Source organism: Pongo abelii, chromosome 12 (genome assembly GCF_028885655.2).
Source record: "Pongo abelii isolate AG06213 chromosome 12, NHGRI_mPonAbe1-v2.0_pri, whole genome shotgun sequence".
In the NCBI taxonomy this organism is placed as follows: Eukaryota; Metazoa; Chordata; class Mammalia; order Primates; family Hominidae; genus Pongo; species Pongo abelii.
This window is the reverse complement of record NC_071997.2, coordinates 89,888,288-89,906,978: the sequence shown is the minus strand read 5'-3', so window position 1 is coordinate 89,906,978 and position 18,691 is coordinate 89,888,288. Positions and strand designations below refer to the sequence as shown.

The window sequence follows — 18,691 nt, the reverse complement described above, 5'->3', positions numbered from 1 at the left end:
CTTGATTGTGTTTGTTTTTATGGTAGTACATACAACATTGTTTTGATTACTATTGCCATATATTGTAATTTTATCCAGTTGAGTTAATCCTTTCCCTTATTTTAGAACTATTTCATTTGTAGATATGCAAAACATTTTATATCTACTTCCAAAACTAATTCTTTTATGGCCGTGCATCACCTAATGACAGTGATACATTCTGATAAATGTGTCCTTAGGTGATTTCATTGCTGTGCCAACATCATAGAGCGTACTTCCACAAACCTAGATTGGTGCAGCTTACTAAACACCCAGGCTATATGGTATAGGCTGTTGCTCCCAGGCTACAAACCTGTACAGCATGTTACTATACTGAATACTGTAGGGAATTATAACACAATAGTAAGTATTGTGTATCTAAACATATCTAAGTATAGAAAAGGTATTGTAAAAATACAATAAAAAGATAATAAGTGGTGCACCCATTGTGTAGGGCACTTACCGTGAATGGAGCTTGCAGCACTGGAAGTTGCTTTGGGTGAGTCAGTGAGTGAGTGGTACATGGATGTGAAGGACTAGGACATTACTGTAGACTTTATAAACACTGTACACTTAGGCTATACTAATTTTATTTAAAAATTATCTTCAGTAATAAATTAGCTTGCTCAACTTTTTTTTTTTTTTTTTAACTTTTTGACTCTTCTATAAAAACACTTAAATATAAACACTGTGAGACTCAAAGAAGAGCCAGATGACGGAAGTTTTTAATACTGCCATCCTGAGGTTACCAAAAGAATAGGCAATTGGTGCTGGGCATGGTGGCTCATGCTTGTAATCCCAGCGCTTTGGAATTGGAAGGCTGAGGCTGGCGGATCACTTGAGGTCAGGAATTCGAGACCAGCCTGGCCAACATGGTGAAACCTCATCTCTACTAGAAATACAGAAAATTAGCTGGGCATGGTGGTGCGTGCCTGTAGGCCCAGGTATTTTGGGAGGCTGAGGCCGGAGAATCGCATAAGCCCAGGAGGTTAAAGCTGCAGTGAGCTGTGGTTGTCCACCACTGTACTCCAGCCTGGGTGACAGAGCGAGACCTTGTCTCAAAAAAAAAAAAAGCTGGGCATGGTGGCTCACTCCTGTAATCCCAGCACTTTGGGAGGCCAAGTTGGGTGGATCGCCTGAGGTCAGGAGTTCAAGACCAGCCTGGCCAACATGGTGAAACCCCGTCTCAACTAAAAATACAAAAAAATTAGCTGGTCATGGTGGTGGGCACCTGTAATCCCAGCTACTTCGGGAGGCTGAGGCAGGAGAATGGCTTGAACCCAGGAGGTGGAAGTTGCAGTGAGCCGAGAGCACGGCATTGCACGCCAATGTGGGCAACAAGAAAAAAAAGAAAAAAAGAGTAGGGTGAAGGGAGTTAGTGACACAGGTTACGGGAGAGCAGGGCTAGCAAAGGCTGCATGGCTGCCTTGTTATGTGGATGAACCTCCGAGGTAATCTCCAAGCTGCCTTCAGAAAGGTGTAGCTTGGGGTGAAGTGTCTATGTCAGATCTTTGGTCTCTTTTTCCTGTAAGTTAGTCTTTCTTAGATTCATTTAAAGGGGCCTCAGAGAAATCCTGTTTGCATTTGCGGTTTACTTCACTAATGTAGATTTCCTCTACATATGCAGATCTCCCCACCTCCCCCCGCCCTCCCCGTAAAAGACAGCCTTTCAGGGCTGGCTAATCTTGTTGTGTTTATTGATCTCAGAATAGCCATCTGGAAATATGCCAAAGAAGTATATTTTAGTTTTACCTCACTTCTTGATTTTTATTTTAGAAGTAGAAACTGGGTCTCCCTGTGTTGACCAGGCTGCTCTTAAACTCCTGGCCTCAAATGATCCTCCTACCTTGGCCTCCCAAAGTGCTGGGATTACAGATGTGAGCCACTGCATCCTGGCCTTGCTTTTTTATTTACTCAAATCATGTGATCTTCTTTTGAAAATTTTGAAATTTCTTTATATAAAATCTCCAATTTTATTTCCTAGTGTTTTATATTTTTATTGTCAAAATGAATGTGACTTTTAAAAATTATAGTAACATATTATTCTTTTGATTCATAACTTAATATGTTGGCCAGAACTTTCAGAACAATATTGAGCAAAAATGGTGATAAAAGACATCCTTGTGTGTTTCTGAATTACATATAATATAAAAAGTATAGTACTCTGATGACTGGTGCAAAGAAAACGTATTGTATTTGGAACAAAGAATGTTTCCAATTGCCTAGGAAAGGGCCTTTAGGATTCCTTAGTTCTTCAGAGTATTTGAACAACACTGTGCTCAAAATTCTTAAGAAGTACTTTGTCAGTATTTTGTAGAGATTTAAAAATATAACTGGAGGGTTAGGGCTAACATTTAAAATAGTTGCTGGGTCTACATTTCTTCAAAATTAAATGAAGCGAAAATAGGAAGCTGTATACAATCACACATTTAGTTGGGAAATATATTTGTAGGAATTTAGAGGTTAGAGGAGATTGTCATGGTCTGTATTTTTTGATGATATGGCACTTGAGCAGATTGGAATTGCCCAGATTATCATATGTGGAGGAGGAAGGGGAGATTATTGTAAAGACTGGAATGAACATTAACACGGAATTAATCTTTGTTCAGTTTTTGGCTCATTCCATTGTTACCAGGGCCATTCCAAAGATTGCTGCTAGCGTAGCTGAAAAAAATTTAATTATAAAAATTCTAAATAAGTTCATTCAAGAGCTTTTTAAAAGTTTTTTCCATGTGAAGAAGTGATCAAACTGATATGAATGTAATTATTTGGTCTATTCAAAATGGGAATCTCCTCTTAGTTTGAAATGATCGTTTGATATAGAGAATTTCTATATTTATTTTTTGTTCTTCTTGCTATTTTTCTTCTCAGCCTGTGGTTGTCTATGTTTTTGGTGCTAGTTTAAATGCTTTCAAGAGTGTTTTATTATTGTTTACAGTGAATTTATTTAGAATTCTTCTAAGTCTTACTTCTGCTATGTGCTGCAGACTGTATGGGTGGAATTAAAATTTATCAATTTAACTGACTTGAATTTGAAAAATAAACATCAATTGTAGTCTTACATTCAGGAGTATACAACAGAAGGGGCTTAAAACTGAATAGCAACATCATTTCTTGTGTGTTATTTAAAATGTAGATTTCAAATGTTTTACCACTACTATCTATCCTTATTTAAATTATTTTTAAAAAGACATAGGCAGGTTAATTGTGTCATTCTCCATTCTCAGGTTTCATGTGGCTTGCAACTTTTTGATTTTTAACTGGTCTTTAAAAATGAACCTAATGTTGAATGTCTTGCCTTGGCATGCTAAGAATTGTAAACAAAACAAAGAATGAAGTCCTTTCAAACCTTAGATCTTTTTGGTCTAGTACTAGCTCTGCTCTACTCTATTTATGTCATTTTATATTGGGGTTGGCAGTTGGCTCTTTGGTTACCTGCCTTTGAACCAGGGACAGAATGGGCAGGTCTTTAACCTAACAACAGTGGCCTGACTGAAGAGGCTGCAGATGGAATGCCTGCTTCTGTCCTCTCCTTTCCATTGATACCTGCTTGCTCCTATACTAGGCGGCCCATAGCCTGGCTTTGTCAGTCACTGGGGAATGTTTGACTTCAGAGTATTATGTCAGCTGTTGCAAGCCTAATGTTATAGATGCAGTGATCAAAAGCAAAACAAAGCCAAAAGCAGTCCCTATCATTAAAGGCCCTTATTCTAGTAAGAATCCATAGCTATAAATCAAAATTCCATTGGCTCCCAAGTCTACTTTTCATTACAATCATTTGTCCTAACATTGACTCTTGTTCAATAGTTATCTCTTTGTGAGACATTCTAAAGCAAAGCATTCGGCATTATTGTCAGTCTTCTCTTGGCCCTTACTTCCTGTTTGTGTATCTTTTTTTGTTTTGTTTTGTGACACCCAGGCTGGAATGCAGTGGTATGATTATGGCTCACTACAGCTTTGACTTCCTGGGCTGAAGCAGCCTTTCCACCTCAGCTTCCTGAGTAGCTATGACTATAGGCATATGCCACAACACAGGGCTAATTTTATTTATTTTTTGTAGAGTTGGGATCTCATTGTGTTGCCCAGGTTGGTCTTGAACTTCTGGTCTCAAGTAATCCTCCTGCCCAGCTTCCCGAAGTGCTGGGATTATAGGTGTGAGCCACCACGCCCAGCCTCCTTCTTTCTACTAATGCCAGCGCTATGAGTACAGCTCACAAAACTTGAAATCTACACTCTACATCCAGTCTGTCACTGACATTCCCAAATCTCCTTTCTTTGTGCTCTATTAGCAATCTCATAACCATGTTTCAGCCCCTCATTACTTGTGAGGGAACTCTTAAAGGAGGCCGCTATGTCTCTCTCTCTTTATCAGGTATCTCTGCAGAGGAAATTATAAACCATGACTAGCTTTGAAAATTGAAGTTTAGTTCTGCTCTTATCACTCCCTTACCAGAAAAATCAAGGGCTTCTCATTACCTCCAAATAAAATCTCTTCGAAAAACATGTATGTAGGATCTTCAGTAATGTGTTCATAACCCACTTCTCTTAGCTATCTTCTCTCATTCCGTAAAGTACTCCAGACATTATGAGCTACTTTTCTATGACATTTTAATGCCCCATGACTTTGTTCATGTTCTCATTTCTTTTTTAAAAAAATCTTCCCCTGCTGGTGCATTTGTACCCTTTAGTTCTTAGCAGAAATGCCATCTCCTTCATGACATTGTTTCTTACCTAGCTTGAAATGATTTCTCTACTCTTCAAATTCTTATGCTATAACTATTAATATGTGTCTCTTATTCTATTTATTTGGTTTATATCGTATGTATTTATGCATAGTTTAAGCCTCTTGTGGAAGTGATGCTTTCTTTTTTTCTTTTTTTCTGAGACAAAGTCTTACTCTGTCGCCCAGGCTGGAGTACAATGGCACAGTCTCAGCTCACTGCAACCTCTACCTTCTGGGTTCAAGCGATTCTCATGCCTTAACCTCCCGAGTAGCTGGGATTACAGGCACCTGCTACCACACCCGGCTAATTTTTGTATTTTTAGTAGAGACAGGATTTCTCCATATTGACCAGGCTTATTTCAAACTTCTGGCCTCAAGTGATCTGTCCGCCTCAGCCTCCCAAAGTGCCGAGATTACAGGTGCGGGCCACCGCACCCAGCCTGTTGCTTTTTCATCTTTATGTCCCTTAGCATGGCACTTACTGCCTCTCACATACAGCTACTCCAGAAATAAACATTAAGGACTAAATGAAGATACCTTTTGGTTAGTTTGGTGTCATTATCATCAGTGTTCACTTTAACGAGGTGTTGTACATCTGCGTCTGAAAGAATATGCCAAAACTATGGGCACTTACCTTACACATAAACATTTCTAATGTTATGGTGACAGTTGTCATCAGTGTTATGAGACAGTACGCCTTGTCAGTAACAAAACTCCATTTTATTTATTTTTGGACAGGAGAATCAGATGAGAGGGAACAGTCAAAATTGGAAGTTAAAGTTTGGGATCCAAATAGCCCACTTACGGATCGACAGATTGACCAGTTTTTAGTTGTAGCACGGTGAGTACGAGTATGGCATTATTGAGTCAATAAATTTCTTTATATAAAAGAATTTATAGGTATATGTATTTTTATTTCTTTGTATTCTGCTTTTCCCCCACTGATTGTATTATTTTTTTAATTAGGTAAGAAAGCTTAATACATTATGCTGCTTCCTAAATTTATTAATTTCTGTTTTAAATGAAAATAGTTGTATTAATTTTTACTGATTAAGAAAACAGAAAAGTATAAAGAAGAAATTCTTTATACCTGAAGAAAATACCTGAAGTCCCATATCCTTAATGAAAAGTGTCATGCTTTCTACTTGACATGGCTTTACTCTAGACATGGATTATTCAGGTATCAATAAGAATGTGCACCTGGGATTTGCTCACTGCATCCATGTGTGAGTAAGGCCTGTTGCTAAGCATAGCACTTTGCCTTGAGAGCTTTCAGCCTGGCTACCTGGCTGGCTTGCTTCCTTCCTCCCCTTTTCTTAAGAGAATGAATGGGACAGAATTTTATTTTTATTTAAAAAATGATAACAGTAAAAGTACATCAGCAAGCAATTGATGAATGAACTGAGGTATACTCATATAGTGAAATATTACTTTATGGCAATTGAATGAATTAAAGCTATATGTAGCAAAGAGATAAACATCACAAATAATGTTGAGGGTATATACTATGTGATCATTTATGTGCATACAGAGTAATTATTTATAAAATGTTTGCTGTGTACAAAACAATATTTTATTAGTGGATTTTTAAATACATTAAATGGGTATATATAGTATATATGATCTAGGAGTATATATAGGGAACTCTAACAAATTTATAATATTTATTTCTTAAAAGAATGAACCGAACATGGCAAAATATTACTATGAGTTAGATCTGGACAGTGGATGCAAGGGTCTTCATTATGTTATTGTCTGATTTTGTGTTGAACTTATTTCACAATGCAGAGGAAAAAATAGTCTTGGCTCATCCTTAGATATCACTGTTCGTAGAGCCAGTCACCATGGACGATCCCACTTTTTATTGGTGGCCAGGCATTTGGAGTCCAGAGCCCATCACCTAACTACTAAGCGACTGGATGGAGACACTTGATAAGCATTGTGAAGGGGCCAATCTTGTGGCCCCTTGTTGAGTACAGAATATTGGTCTAGAGTCTCCAGACAGGCTGTCTAGATTGGGGATTTGTTAGGAGACGTTGCCATTTTCAAATTTGATTTGTATTCTGTATTTTCATTTTTCTGATTGCCAAGGGCTGTATGTTTCCCCTCAAAGCCAGCATGAAGGACACCAAGGAGTTGGTTCCTAGTATGTTTTTGTTTTCAATATTTGTTTTAAAAAATAATCTTCTAGGCTGGGAATGGTGGCTTATGCATGTAACCCCAGCACTTTGGGAGGCCAAGGCAGGAGGATTGTTTGAGTCCAGGAGTTCAAGACAAACCTGAGCAATATAGTAAGACCTCATCTCTTAAAAAAAAAAAAAAAAAGGGCCGGGCGCAGTGGCTCACACCGCCTGTAATCCCAGTGCTTTGGGAGGCCAAAGCAGGCGGATCACCTTAGGTCAGGAGTTCAAGACTAGCCTGGCCAACATGGTGAAACCCCGTCTCTACAAAAATATTAAAAAAAATTAGCTGGGCATGATGGTAGGTGCCTGTAATCCCAGCTACTTGGGAGACTGAGGCGGGAGAATTGCTTGAACCTGCGAGGCGGAGGTTGCAGTAAGCCGAGATCGCACCATTGCACTCCAGCCTGGGCGACAGAGAAAGACTCTGTCTCAAAAAAAAAAAAAAAAATTGATCTTCTAAATGCAAATTAAGACCACAGTCAAATACCACTGCCAATCCACCAGAATGGTTAAAATTTTAAAGACTGACAGTGCTAAGCATCGATCAAGATTTAGAACCAATACTCTCATATCCTGCTGGTGGGGGTGTAAATTGGTATAGCTCCTTTGGAATACTGTTTGCTTTCATCTAACACAAGTATCTCTTAAGTTTCACTCCTAAATATCTATGCAGCAGAAATGCATACACCTTTGCACCAAAAGATATATATACAAATGGATTTATGGCACTATTCATAGTAACCCCAAACTGGAAACAACACGGAATGTCTGTCAGCAGTAGAGTGGAGGTGGGGATGAGACGTCGTAAAACAGAATGTTGCATAACAGGGAAAATGAGTGAATACAGCTGTAGCTAACAACATGGATGAATCCACAAACGTAATTTTAATCAAAAGAAGCTGGACATAATGTCCAGCTGTGTGATTCTATTTGAGCAAAACTAATCTGTGGTGCTATAATCCAGGGTCGTGGTTCCCTGTGGAAAGGAGCTTGAGGAGCCTCTGGGTTGTGGTCATGTTCTTTCTTGAACTGTATGTTGGTGGCATGCATGTGTTCATTTTACAGTAACTATCTGTTTACTGTGTACTTTTCAATATGTTTGTTGTATTTTAATTAAAATATTTATAAAATTCCTTCCTTAGGGATCAACCACAATGGCTCATGCCTGTAATCCCAAAATTTTGGGAGGCCAAGGCGGGAGGATCACTTGAGCCCAGGAGTTTGAGACCAGCCTGGGCAACATAGGGAGGCCTTGTCTACAAAAAAATTTTTTTAATTAACCAAAAAAAAAAAAAAAAAAAAAGCTGGGCGTGGTGGTGCATGCCTGTAGTTCCAGCTACTTGGGAAGCTGAGGTGGGAAGATTGTTTGAGCCCAGGAAGTTGAGGCTGCAGTGAGCTATGATCATATGATCACACTATTGCACTCCAGCCTGGGTGACAGAGTGAGACCCTGTCTCAAAAAATAAAAATAATAAAAATAAAAAATCTCTTCCGTAGCAAACATGTTTAAAATACAGGCAGGAAAAGCAGTGAGTCTTCATTTTATGCTGTATGTGTTAAGGTTAGGGTTTCTTACATATTGGAAGGACTTCCAAATCATTAAAATCAGCATTATGGTAATTTCTTTTTAAATGAGATTTTAGTAGAAATCTGTTTCATGTTGAATCCTCATAGGAAGGGGTTGCTACAGTTAATGATATATTGAGGGAAAAAATGTTACTGAGTTTCACAATTTGGGCTTAAAAAGTAGTCAAAACTTGCTTTGCTGTAATAGTCAAACTCTGCAGCTGACTTTTTATTTTTTGAGCCAATTTGAATACCAAATATTTTACTCCATGACATGTTATAACAGAGCTTCCCTTTCCTTCTTTTCTCCCCCCTGCACAGGCTATTTTTTTTCTTGATTTCATGATAATGACCTGTTTATAGTAAATTGGCTTGTCAATTATTATATCTTATAGAGTGAAAATTCTTTTTATTTGATGTTTGATTCTCATTCAGAAACTTGTTTTTGCCTTTTCTTTTACAGTTTTTTATTTACTATCCAAATGTGTTTTTTAAAACGTTAAAAAAACAAACCAAAACAGATACTTAATTCTTCCTTATTGTGTTTGTGGTTTATTCAGTGCTGTTGGGACATTCGCCAGAGCCCTGGATTGCAGCAGTTCTGTCAGGCAGCCTAGTCTGCATATGAGTGCTGCTGCAGCTTCCCGAGACATCACCTTGGTAAGACATGGTTTGAAATTTTGTGGGTATTTATCCTTCTGTTACTTGTTTAATTTTAAAGCCATTGTGGCAATACTGTAGACTGGGGAGCTTTTGGGCTCTTAGCCTTCCTGACTGCTAGGTTGATTTGGCTTGGTTACTTGGTTAACTGGGTTATGATAACACTCGTCTGTGAGTTGAGAGTTTTTTGTGTCTGTTCGTTAGAAAGAGGAGCTGTTTTCTTTTTTTTTTTTTTCTTTCTTTCTATATTTGGAGCTGGAGTCTTTCTCTGTCACCAGGCTGGAGTGCAGTGGCACGATCTCAGCTCACTGCAACCTCCGTCTCCTGGGTTCAAGTGATTCTCGTGCCTCAGCCTCCTGAGTAGCTGGGATTACAGGCATGTGCCACCACACCCAGCTAATTTTTGTATTTTTAGTAGAGATGGGGTTTCACCATGTTGGCCAGGTTGGTCTCAAACTTCTGACCTTGTGATCCGCCCGCCTCGGCCTTCCAAAGTGCTGGGATTACAGGCGTGAGCCACCACACCCGGCCAGAGGGGCTATTTTCTTACATAATTTTATTACATTATAGTTGATATCTTTTAAATCTATTTACTTTTTTATTTTGGTGATCAAATGAAGCTTCCTGTAGTCAGTTTAATTTTACCACTAATGGCTGCCATGGTCAGGCGTAGGACCTGGCACTTACTGCTTTCTCTGCACTCTAGAAAAGTGGACCTGTGAGTTTTTGCTGATTGAAGTTACTTACTGTATTTGATTCCTATTACCCCTTGTGATAGGCATGGTAGGATGCTCATTTTACACATGAGAAAACTGAGTTTGGTGAGGTTATTTGACCAGTATTCATTGCGTATAACAAAAGTTTCAATATTGTTTTCTAATGAAATGGAATACAATGTAGGTTTTTAACTTTCTTATTATAATGCCAACTTGAAATGCTTTTCATAAAATATTTATTTTGATAATATAAGAACTCATAGAGGAATATACATCAGATTTGTTTTTTGTGCTTTATTTTTTTAAAAATTTAATCTACTTTTTAAAAATAAAGACAGGGTCTTACTATGTGATTGCCCAGGCTGGTCTTGAACTCCTCCTGGCTTTAAGCAGTACTCTTGCCTCGACTTCCCAAAGTGCTGGGATTACTGGTGTGAGCCACTGCTCCCAGCCTTGTTTCTTATGCATTTTCTGTACTTCTGTACAATTATAGATTGTGACTAAAGCTGTGGAACTCCTTGCCTTTTCCTTTCTCAAAGACTAGAATTGTTTATAGAAGAAAGTTTTGTTTTCTCCATTGGGACATTAATATTTTACCCCAAATTTTAGGATCTCCAAAATGGGTTTGTATTTTAGTTGTTTAGAGCTTCGAGAATATTTTATCAGAGAAGCAAGAGTACAGATGTCATGTTTGCAAGAACTTTAAAAATCAGATATTTCACTTTGGAAGGCTGAGGCCGGTGGATTGCTTGAGCTCATGAGTTTGATACCAAGGTGGCAACATAGTGAACCCCCCGTCTCTACAAAAAAATACAAAAATTACCTCGGTGTGGTGGCATGCGCCTGTCGTCCCAGGTACTTGGGAGGCTGAGTTGGGGAGATTGCTTGAGCCTGGGAGGGAGAGGTTGCAGTGAGCTGAGATCATGCTCATGCCACTTGCCCTCTAGCCTGGGTGACAGCGTGAGACCCTGTTTCAAAAAAAAAAAAAAAGATATTTATGTGAACCAGAACTGTGTGGAATCTAATAACTACCTGTATATATTTTTCCTGGTCAAAGTGATTTTTGCTCAATTTAAAAATTAATGTATATTTGTAATGAAAAATTAAAATATAGTACAGCAGCAGCCAAAAAAAGCTTTGTTCTCATTACCCAGAGTAGAATGTTCCTACTGTTTTGTTTTCTTTAAGCCCTTTTTTATGTATTATACATAATAATAGCAAATTACAGAATAGTATAGAGGATAATGTAATAAAACTCCATATAAGGCCACCTAAAGCAAATGTTAATATTTTAGTTCTTCAGATTAAAAAACTTTTTTTCAACCATTATAGTTAATTTTGAAGTCTCTAATATTCCCTTCTGAGTCCTACTTCCCTTTACCTCTGCCTCCATTCAAGAGCCAGCCACTATAACAGATCTGCTATGTATGTAGTCTGTGTTTTTATAGTTGTATTATTTATTTATCCAAAACAACATAAATATTCTTTTGTATATGCTTAAATTTATTGTGTAACACTTGCCATTTGCCCATTATTGAGATCTAGCCATGTTAATAAATATAAACACAGTTCATTCATTTTAACTGCTTTGTATTATTTCTAATATTCTTTCATATAATACTACACGACATTATTTATGTATTCTGTTACCAGTGAACATCTGGAGTGCTTTCAAAACATTTTTCTTTTGCTGTGTTACTCATAATGCTATGTTGAAAATTTCACACATATCCCCTTGTGAGCATGTGTGTGAGTTTTTAGGCTATAACTAGAGTTATATTTATATATATAAATTTATATATTTCTTGTGTCCTGTTTTTTCTAATGGTTTTAAAGTTTTCTTCATATTTAGGACTGTAAATCTATATAGAGTTTAATTTTGTGAATAGAGTGAGGTAGGGATCTAATTTTTCTCATATATTAAATTAATTGTCCCAATACCATTTATTGAATTTGTTTCTTCATGATTTGTAATGCCCCTTTATCATATTTTAAGTTCCTAGATATACTTAGGCCTGTTTATAGACTTTTAATCTATTCTCTTTTGTTTTGTAGATCTATTTTTCCCTGTGCAAGCACCACATTTTAGTACATTTTGATAACTAAGTCTTATGTGAACTTTCTTTTTAACTGTTTTAAATGACCTCCACTGCCCCCATGTTTTCCCTAACTATATGATGTACTTTTTTTTTTTTTTTTTTTTTTTTTTGGAGACAGAGTCTCACCCTGTCGCCCAGGCTGGAGTGCAGTGGCGCGATCTTGGCTTACTGCAACCTCCGCTTCCCAGGTTCAAGCGATTCTCCTGCCTCAGCCTCCCAAGTAGCTGGGATTACAGGCGCACGTCACCACACCTGGCTAATTTTTGTATTTTTAGTAGAGACGGGTTTCACCGTGTTGGTCAGGCTGGTCTCGAATTCGTGACCTCGTGATCCGCCCACCTCGGCCTCCCAGAGTGCTGGGATTACAGGTGTGAGCCACTGTGCCTGGGCGGATATAAATACCTTTTTAAAAATCACTGCAAGAACTTAGTTTTTACCCTAATGTTGCATGATCTTATATAGGTAAACTATTATTTATGTAACCAGTCCCTTGTAGTTTAACACTATTCTTATGAGATACTGCTTCTCAGATTATAACTGGGGATGTGGTCCCTGCTTGAGTGAAAGTGGAAAAGCTTGTTCCTGAGATGGTGGAGAGTTCTCGTGGCAGCTGGGCTGACTTGCCTGAGGTATAGAGGGCCTGTGTGGGCTCTTGGTTCACAGCTGCAGCAGCTCTCTGCTTCCCACTGCTGGTGAATGTGCAGGACAGCAGGTGAATTTCTTTTGGGAGAGGGCAGTTTTAGAGGTTTGGTATTTGTTGTCAGTGAAGGTGATATTTTAAAGAAGCATTTTAAAGAGGATTCTACCTATATACCTTAATTCCTTTAAACATCATTTTATGGCCAAGTACACTGGCTTATGCCTGTAGTCTCAATACTTTGGGAGGCTGAGGCAGGATGATCACTTGAGTCCGGGAGTCTGAGACAGGCCTAGGCAACATAACAAGACTCTGTCTCTACAAAACAAAACAAAACAAAACAAATTAGCCAGGCATGGTGATGAGTGCTTGTAGTTCCAACTATTTGTGAGGCTGAGGTGGAGGTATCCCTTGGGCCCAGAAGTCCGAGGCTGCAGTGAGCTATGATCATCCCAATGTGGGCAACAGAGTAAGACTCTATTTCATAAATAATCATTTTATGTGTATTTTCTGTAATACTTGCCTCTTATGCTCCTTCTAGGAAGTTACCTTCACACCCTTTGGTGTTTTTTATCTCTTCTGTTTTGTTTCCATTCTGAAGCTTAGTAATTTTGAGGTCCAGTTACTTTTGTATCACATATATTCTTTCTAGTTATTTATTACTGTAATTATTTTCTAAAGCAGAAGTAGGCTCAGAGGCTCAGGAAGTGGTGTTTTGTCATGTTTGTATAGCTGGTTTCAGAGATAGGGTTTGGATCTGCACTTGATTCCTCCTGAGTAGTTATCTCTCCTCTATCAGATTGCCTCTTCTACCCACCCTTCCACCTCATTTTTGTTAGAATGACTTGGATTTAAGTGTCATTATTGTCTTTCTTTGAGGCAGCACTGAAGAAGATGTGTTCTTTTGTTTGCAACATTTAAATACCATGGTTTCCTTCTCATACTGCTCTAGGTTCAGCTTTACTTAGACTCTTAGATCCTGAGGCATTTATAAAATTGAGTAGTATTAGTATGTTGATAGTGAGCTTTGCAGATTGTTTCCCAAAAAGAACATATGAAGGGTTCATTGGTTGTTTTGTACCATTAAATGAAAATGGATTCATCATTCAGTTGAATTTGGGGAGTCAAATTCTTTTCTTTGAGTATTTATGGTCCTACTACCCCCACACCCCCCTTACCTTTTTTTTTTTTTTTTTTTTTTTGAGACAGAGTTTTGCTCTGTTGCCCAAGCTGGAGTGCAGTGGCATGATCTTGGCTCACTGCAACCTTTGCTTCCTGGGTTCAAGTGTTTCTCCTGCTTCAGTCTCCTGCCTCAGCTGAGATTACAGGCATCAGCCATCACTCCCAACTAATTATGGTCCTATTCTGATTGCTTTAGCACCTTTTTCAATTAGGTGATCAAACCATGGATCTGAAGGCCTCTTTCAGAGGCCTGCAGAGAGGGCAGGGTTGTGGAACTGCTGAAACCTGATAGCCCTTCCTAAGATATTTTCTTTGTGACTTTTCTTCTGACGACTTCAGTAGGCTATCAGCATTCCTAATCTGACATCGATTTATCCAAGAAAATTTATGCTACTTGTCAAATCACCAATAATGTATTGGGAGCAGGTAATTAAGCTGCTTGCACATCAGTAGTTCTCACTTCCTCATTTTGAAATCTGTTATAAATATAGTTGAACTGTGAATTTCAAACACTGCTAATCTAAAATACATAAGATTCATAATTGTTAAAAAACATTGAAGCCATGGGGGCTTTATAGATTTCACTCTTGTTTTGTTAAAATATAAGATGTATTTTATACAATATACAAAGAAGAATATCGGGCTGGGCACTGTGGCTCATGCCTGTAATCCCAGCACTTTGGGAGGCCGAGGCAGGTGGGTCATCTGAGGTCAGGAGTTTGAGACCAGCGTGGCCAACATAGTGAAACCCCATCTCTACTAAAAATACAAAAGTTAGCTGGATGTGGTGGCACGCGCCTGTAGTCCCAGCTACTCGGGAGGCTGAGGCAGAAGAATCGCTTGAACCAGGGAGGCGGAGGTTGCAGTGATCCGAGATTGTGCCACTGCACTCCAGCCTGGGTGACAGAGCAAGAAAAAAAAAAAAAAAAAAAAAGAAAAAGTAGGTGTACAGTACTTACTTACATTGATCCTTTCTACCGTCACCCCCATGGGAACAAAATTCCTTAGAACCAAGGAAATCCTGAATTAGTAAGTGGCAGTGAGTTAGTTGATGGAAGTTCCAGCCTCTGACTCCCTGTTTGGTGGTGTTGGCCAGATCAAGGTCTGCACTCCCTTGGCTTGAAGAGCAGAATGTCACGAGCATTGTGAGGGAGCTATTGCTGGATCGAAGCCTTAGACCTGGCAAAGTGAAGCTACTGGCTTATCACTTTTGCCTGGACTTCGAAGACTAAATAATTTGGGGAGGAGGGGTAAGAATAAAAGAAAAAAGTTTTTGAATTAGTTTGGAGCCTGATGCGCCTTCTAGAGAAGACTGTTTTACAGGTGATGAGCCCAAGGGACAAAACGATACATTGTATAAGGACTCACATTTGATTGGTTACATAATCAGGACTAGAAATTTAGGTTGCCTAACGCCAGGTCTGGTTCTGAGAAAGGCCAAGCTGTGTTGATCTAGGAGGGGGGAAATTGTGTCCTGGAACACCTGTGATTTCTATGTTATATCTGATCTTTTAAAAGTGTAACTGTTGGCCAGGCGCTGTGGCTCACGCCTGTAATCCCAGCACTTTGGGAGGCTGAGGCGGGTGGATCACGAGATCAGGAGATTGAGACCATCCTGGCTAACACCGTGAAACCCCGTCTCTACTAAAAATACAAAAAATTAGCTGGGTGTGGTGGCACGCACCTGTAGTCCCAGCTACTCAGGAGGCTGAGGCAGGAGAATCACTTGGACCTGGGAGGCAGAGGTTGCAGTGAGCTGAGATCGTGCCACTGCGCTCCAGCCTGGGTGACAGAGTGAGACTCCATCTGAAAAAAACAAAACAAAACAAAGTGTAACTGTTATTTTATTTTGCTCCTCCTACCTTATATCCTTTTAGTGGCTTTTAATTGCATGTAGGGTTAAAACTTAGATCATTACTGGTACTATAGTCAACAAAACTATTGAGTTTTGCCTGGCCTCTGTCTATAGCCCCTTTGCTCACACAGTCCTCCGTCCTCTGGACTCCAGCCAGGCTGTACCCTTCCTTTGGTTTTGTGTCTTGCCACAGGACTCGCATGTTCAGGTCCCTTTCCCTGATGCTCTCACAGCCCCACATAGTTAACTCTCTTTAAAACCAAATCTTGGCTAATCCATCAGTTTAGGGCAGGTTGCTTTGTGATGTGCTTATGTAGAGAGCCAGGTCTATAATTAAAAACTCATTTTTGTGATTATTTTGTGTCTCTTTCTCTCCTTCCCATTCCCTGCATACCAGCTTGTTATATCCCTTAGTGTAGTTACTGCATCTGTTTTTCCTCACCATTGAATTCCCAGCACCAAGCATAGTGCCTGGCATATATATATAGGTGTTCACTAAATATTTGAGAATCAGTAAATTAGCTTCTTTCTCTGGGACATAGGTTCTTATTGAAATAGTCATTGCAATATATTGTTTTCTGTTCCTTTGTTTAAGCATTTTAATGTTTTATAGAGAGTGTCTCATCACTAAGAGTGATGTGTATATGTGTATTTGAATTCTAATTTTATTATATCCCCAGAGCTGTATACACACAGTCTGAACACTATGAACTGTAGAAAGTTTTAAGCATACCATGCCTGCTGCCACACACCCCTCACCCTTTTTAAGAGATGGGGTCATGCTATGTTGCCCAGGCCAGATTTGAACTTCTGGGATCAAGCAATCCACTTGCATCAGCCTCCCGAGGAGTAGCTAGGATTATAGGTGTATGCCAGCATGCCCAGCTGTGATGCACTTAAATTTTGTGTTATATATATTTTACCATAATTTCAAAACTCCTTTTCACCATTTTTAAATGTATTAAGTAGATTCACTCTGGCATTACGTAGATTCACATTGTTGGTAACTATTACCACCATCCATCTCTGGAACATTTTCATTTTCCCAAACAGAAACCTCATCCCCATTAAACTCTAACTCTCCATCCTTTCTGCCCCCCAGCCACTACCCTTCTACTTTTTGTCTCTATGAATTTGACTGCTCTCAGTATCTCATAAGTTTTTCGTCACTGGCTTATTTTCACTTAGCATGTTTTCAAGGTTCATTAATGTTGTACCATGTGTCAGAATTTCCATCATTTAAAAATTATGTGTGTGTGTGTGTGTGTGTGTATATATCTATATCTATAGATATAGATATAGATATAGATATAGATATAGATATATAGAGAGAGAGTGTCTTGCTCTGTCTCTCAGCCTGGAATGCCGTGGCGTGATCATAGCTCACTGCAGCCTCAAATTCCTGGGCTCAAGTGATCCTCCTACTTCAGCCTACCAAGTATTAATAGCTAGAACTACAGGCATGTGCTACCACTCCCAGCTATTAATGCTAAGTAATAATCCATTGTGTGTATATACCACATTATGTTACTTTATCAGTGGCCACTTGAGTTGCCTGTATCTTTTAACTGTTGTGAATAACCCTGCTATGAACAAGGGTGTACAAATCTGTAGCTCATATATGATCCATGTAGCCCTGCGCAAGTTACTTAACCTACCATTGTCTGAGTTTCCTCATCAGCAGTGGTAGTAATAATAAAACCTACTTGCTCTGCTTCAGGAAGGTTATGGATGGGCAGGAAGAGGGAGTGCAGCCACACTCTATGAGTTGCTGATACGTGTAACCAAGGATTCAGAACTCAGTGGAACTGCAATGGCTCCTCAAAGTAGAGGCAGTTGGGGGCTCCTCTGGGGCTCCTTTTCTGGGAGCCTTGGATTCTGTGGAGGGCTTAGAGCTGTCTGCAACATTAGCTGCTCAGGTTGGCTGGAAGACAACTGACTGATTTATTCAGCAGTTGATGTACCTTCATTTTAGGTAATGTTTGCAAACATTGGACCCTTCTGGCTCTTAAGGCCCCATAGAGGCCCTGTCCTTACTGGGAGTGAGAGCAGGCAATGCCTCAGGGTCCTGAACAAGACCCCTGCGAACTTCCAGCCTCAGAAAAAGGCTGCCGCTGAGTTCCCACGTGACATCAACTTGAGGATGAATTGAGATAATTACTTGTAAAGTGTTCAGAGCAGTATCTGGCACAGTGTCAGAGCTCAATAAATATTAGTTGTTATTGTTGAGAAGACGACAATGATGCATTTGTCTTTTTCACCCATAATCTTTGTTGAGCCTCATTTACTTCTGATTTTATAGCCTTATTGATTGTCTGATAGGTATTTTATCATGCCGTATTTATTATTTTAGTAGATTATCAAGTTTAAATATGGTCATTAGGCTATGATTAACCAACCATACCATTTAATATAATTGTTACAAGAAGTCACTGTAAGAGTTAAAAGTGGTGAACAAAGGCTGTTAATATAATCTTTCATATAATCTTCCCCTTAAAACAAACTATAATTTTTTCAAAAAAAAATTTCCCATCAAGAATAACTTAGAAAAAACAATTTATTTTTTGGATGAGGGAAAGTTGACCTAACAGTATTATTATTCTTCAGATATTAACTCTTTATATAAATGCTAGCCATCAATCACGTGCTTCATTCTGTTTGTGAGTCTTATTTCATTTAGGGCCTTGTGGGTTCTGGGAACTGAGGATAGTTTAGAAGCCACAGCAGAAAATACAGATTTTTTTTTTTTTTTTTTTGGGAGGTAGTCTCGCTCTGTCACCCAGGATGGAGTGCAGTGGTTAGTTCTTGGCTCACTGCAACCTCCACCTTCTGGGTTCAAGCGATTCTCCTGTCTCAGCCTCCTGAGTATCTGGAATTACAAGCACCCCTGCCCCCCTGGCTAATTTTTGTGTTTTTAGCAGAGATGGGCTTTTCATCATGTTTGCCAGGCTGGTCTCAAACTCCTGACCTCAAAGTGATCTGCCTACCTTAGCCTCCCAAAGTGCTGGGATTACAAGCGTGAGCCACTGTGCCTGGCCAGAAAATATTAATC

The 18,691-nt window shown here is 39.1% G+C and overlaps 1 protein-coding gene across 9 annotated transcripts in view; it reads left to right on the top strand.

Annotated features, from left to right (window-relative positions):
* The window catches only part of MTA3 (metastasis associated 1 family member 3), a 180,495-nt gene that overhangs the window by 75,124 nt on the left and 86,680 nt on the right, over nt 1-18,691 (top strand). For all 9 annotated transcript variants that reach the window (XR_010136144.1, XM_024241870.3, XM_024241869.3 and 6 more), the window contains 2 exon segments: nt 5,480-5,582; nt 9,051-9,150. Coding sequence is in view for 8 of the 9 variants with exons in the window: in XM_024241870.3 (XP_024097638.1) it covers nt 5,480-5,582; nt 9,051-9,150 (203 nt within the window). In the remaining variant the exon portion in view is untranslated.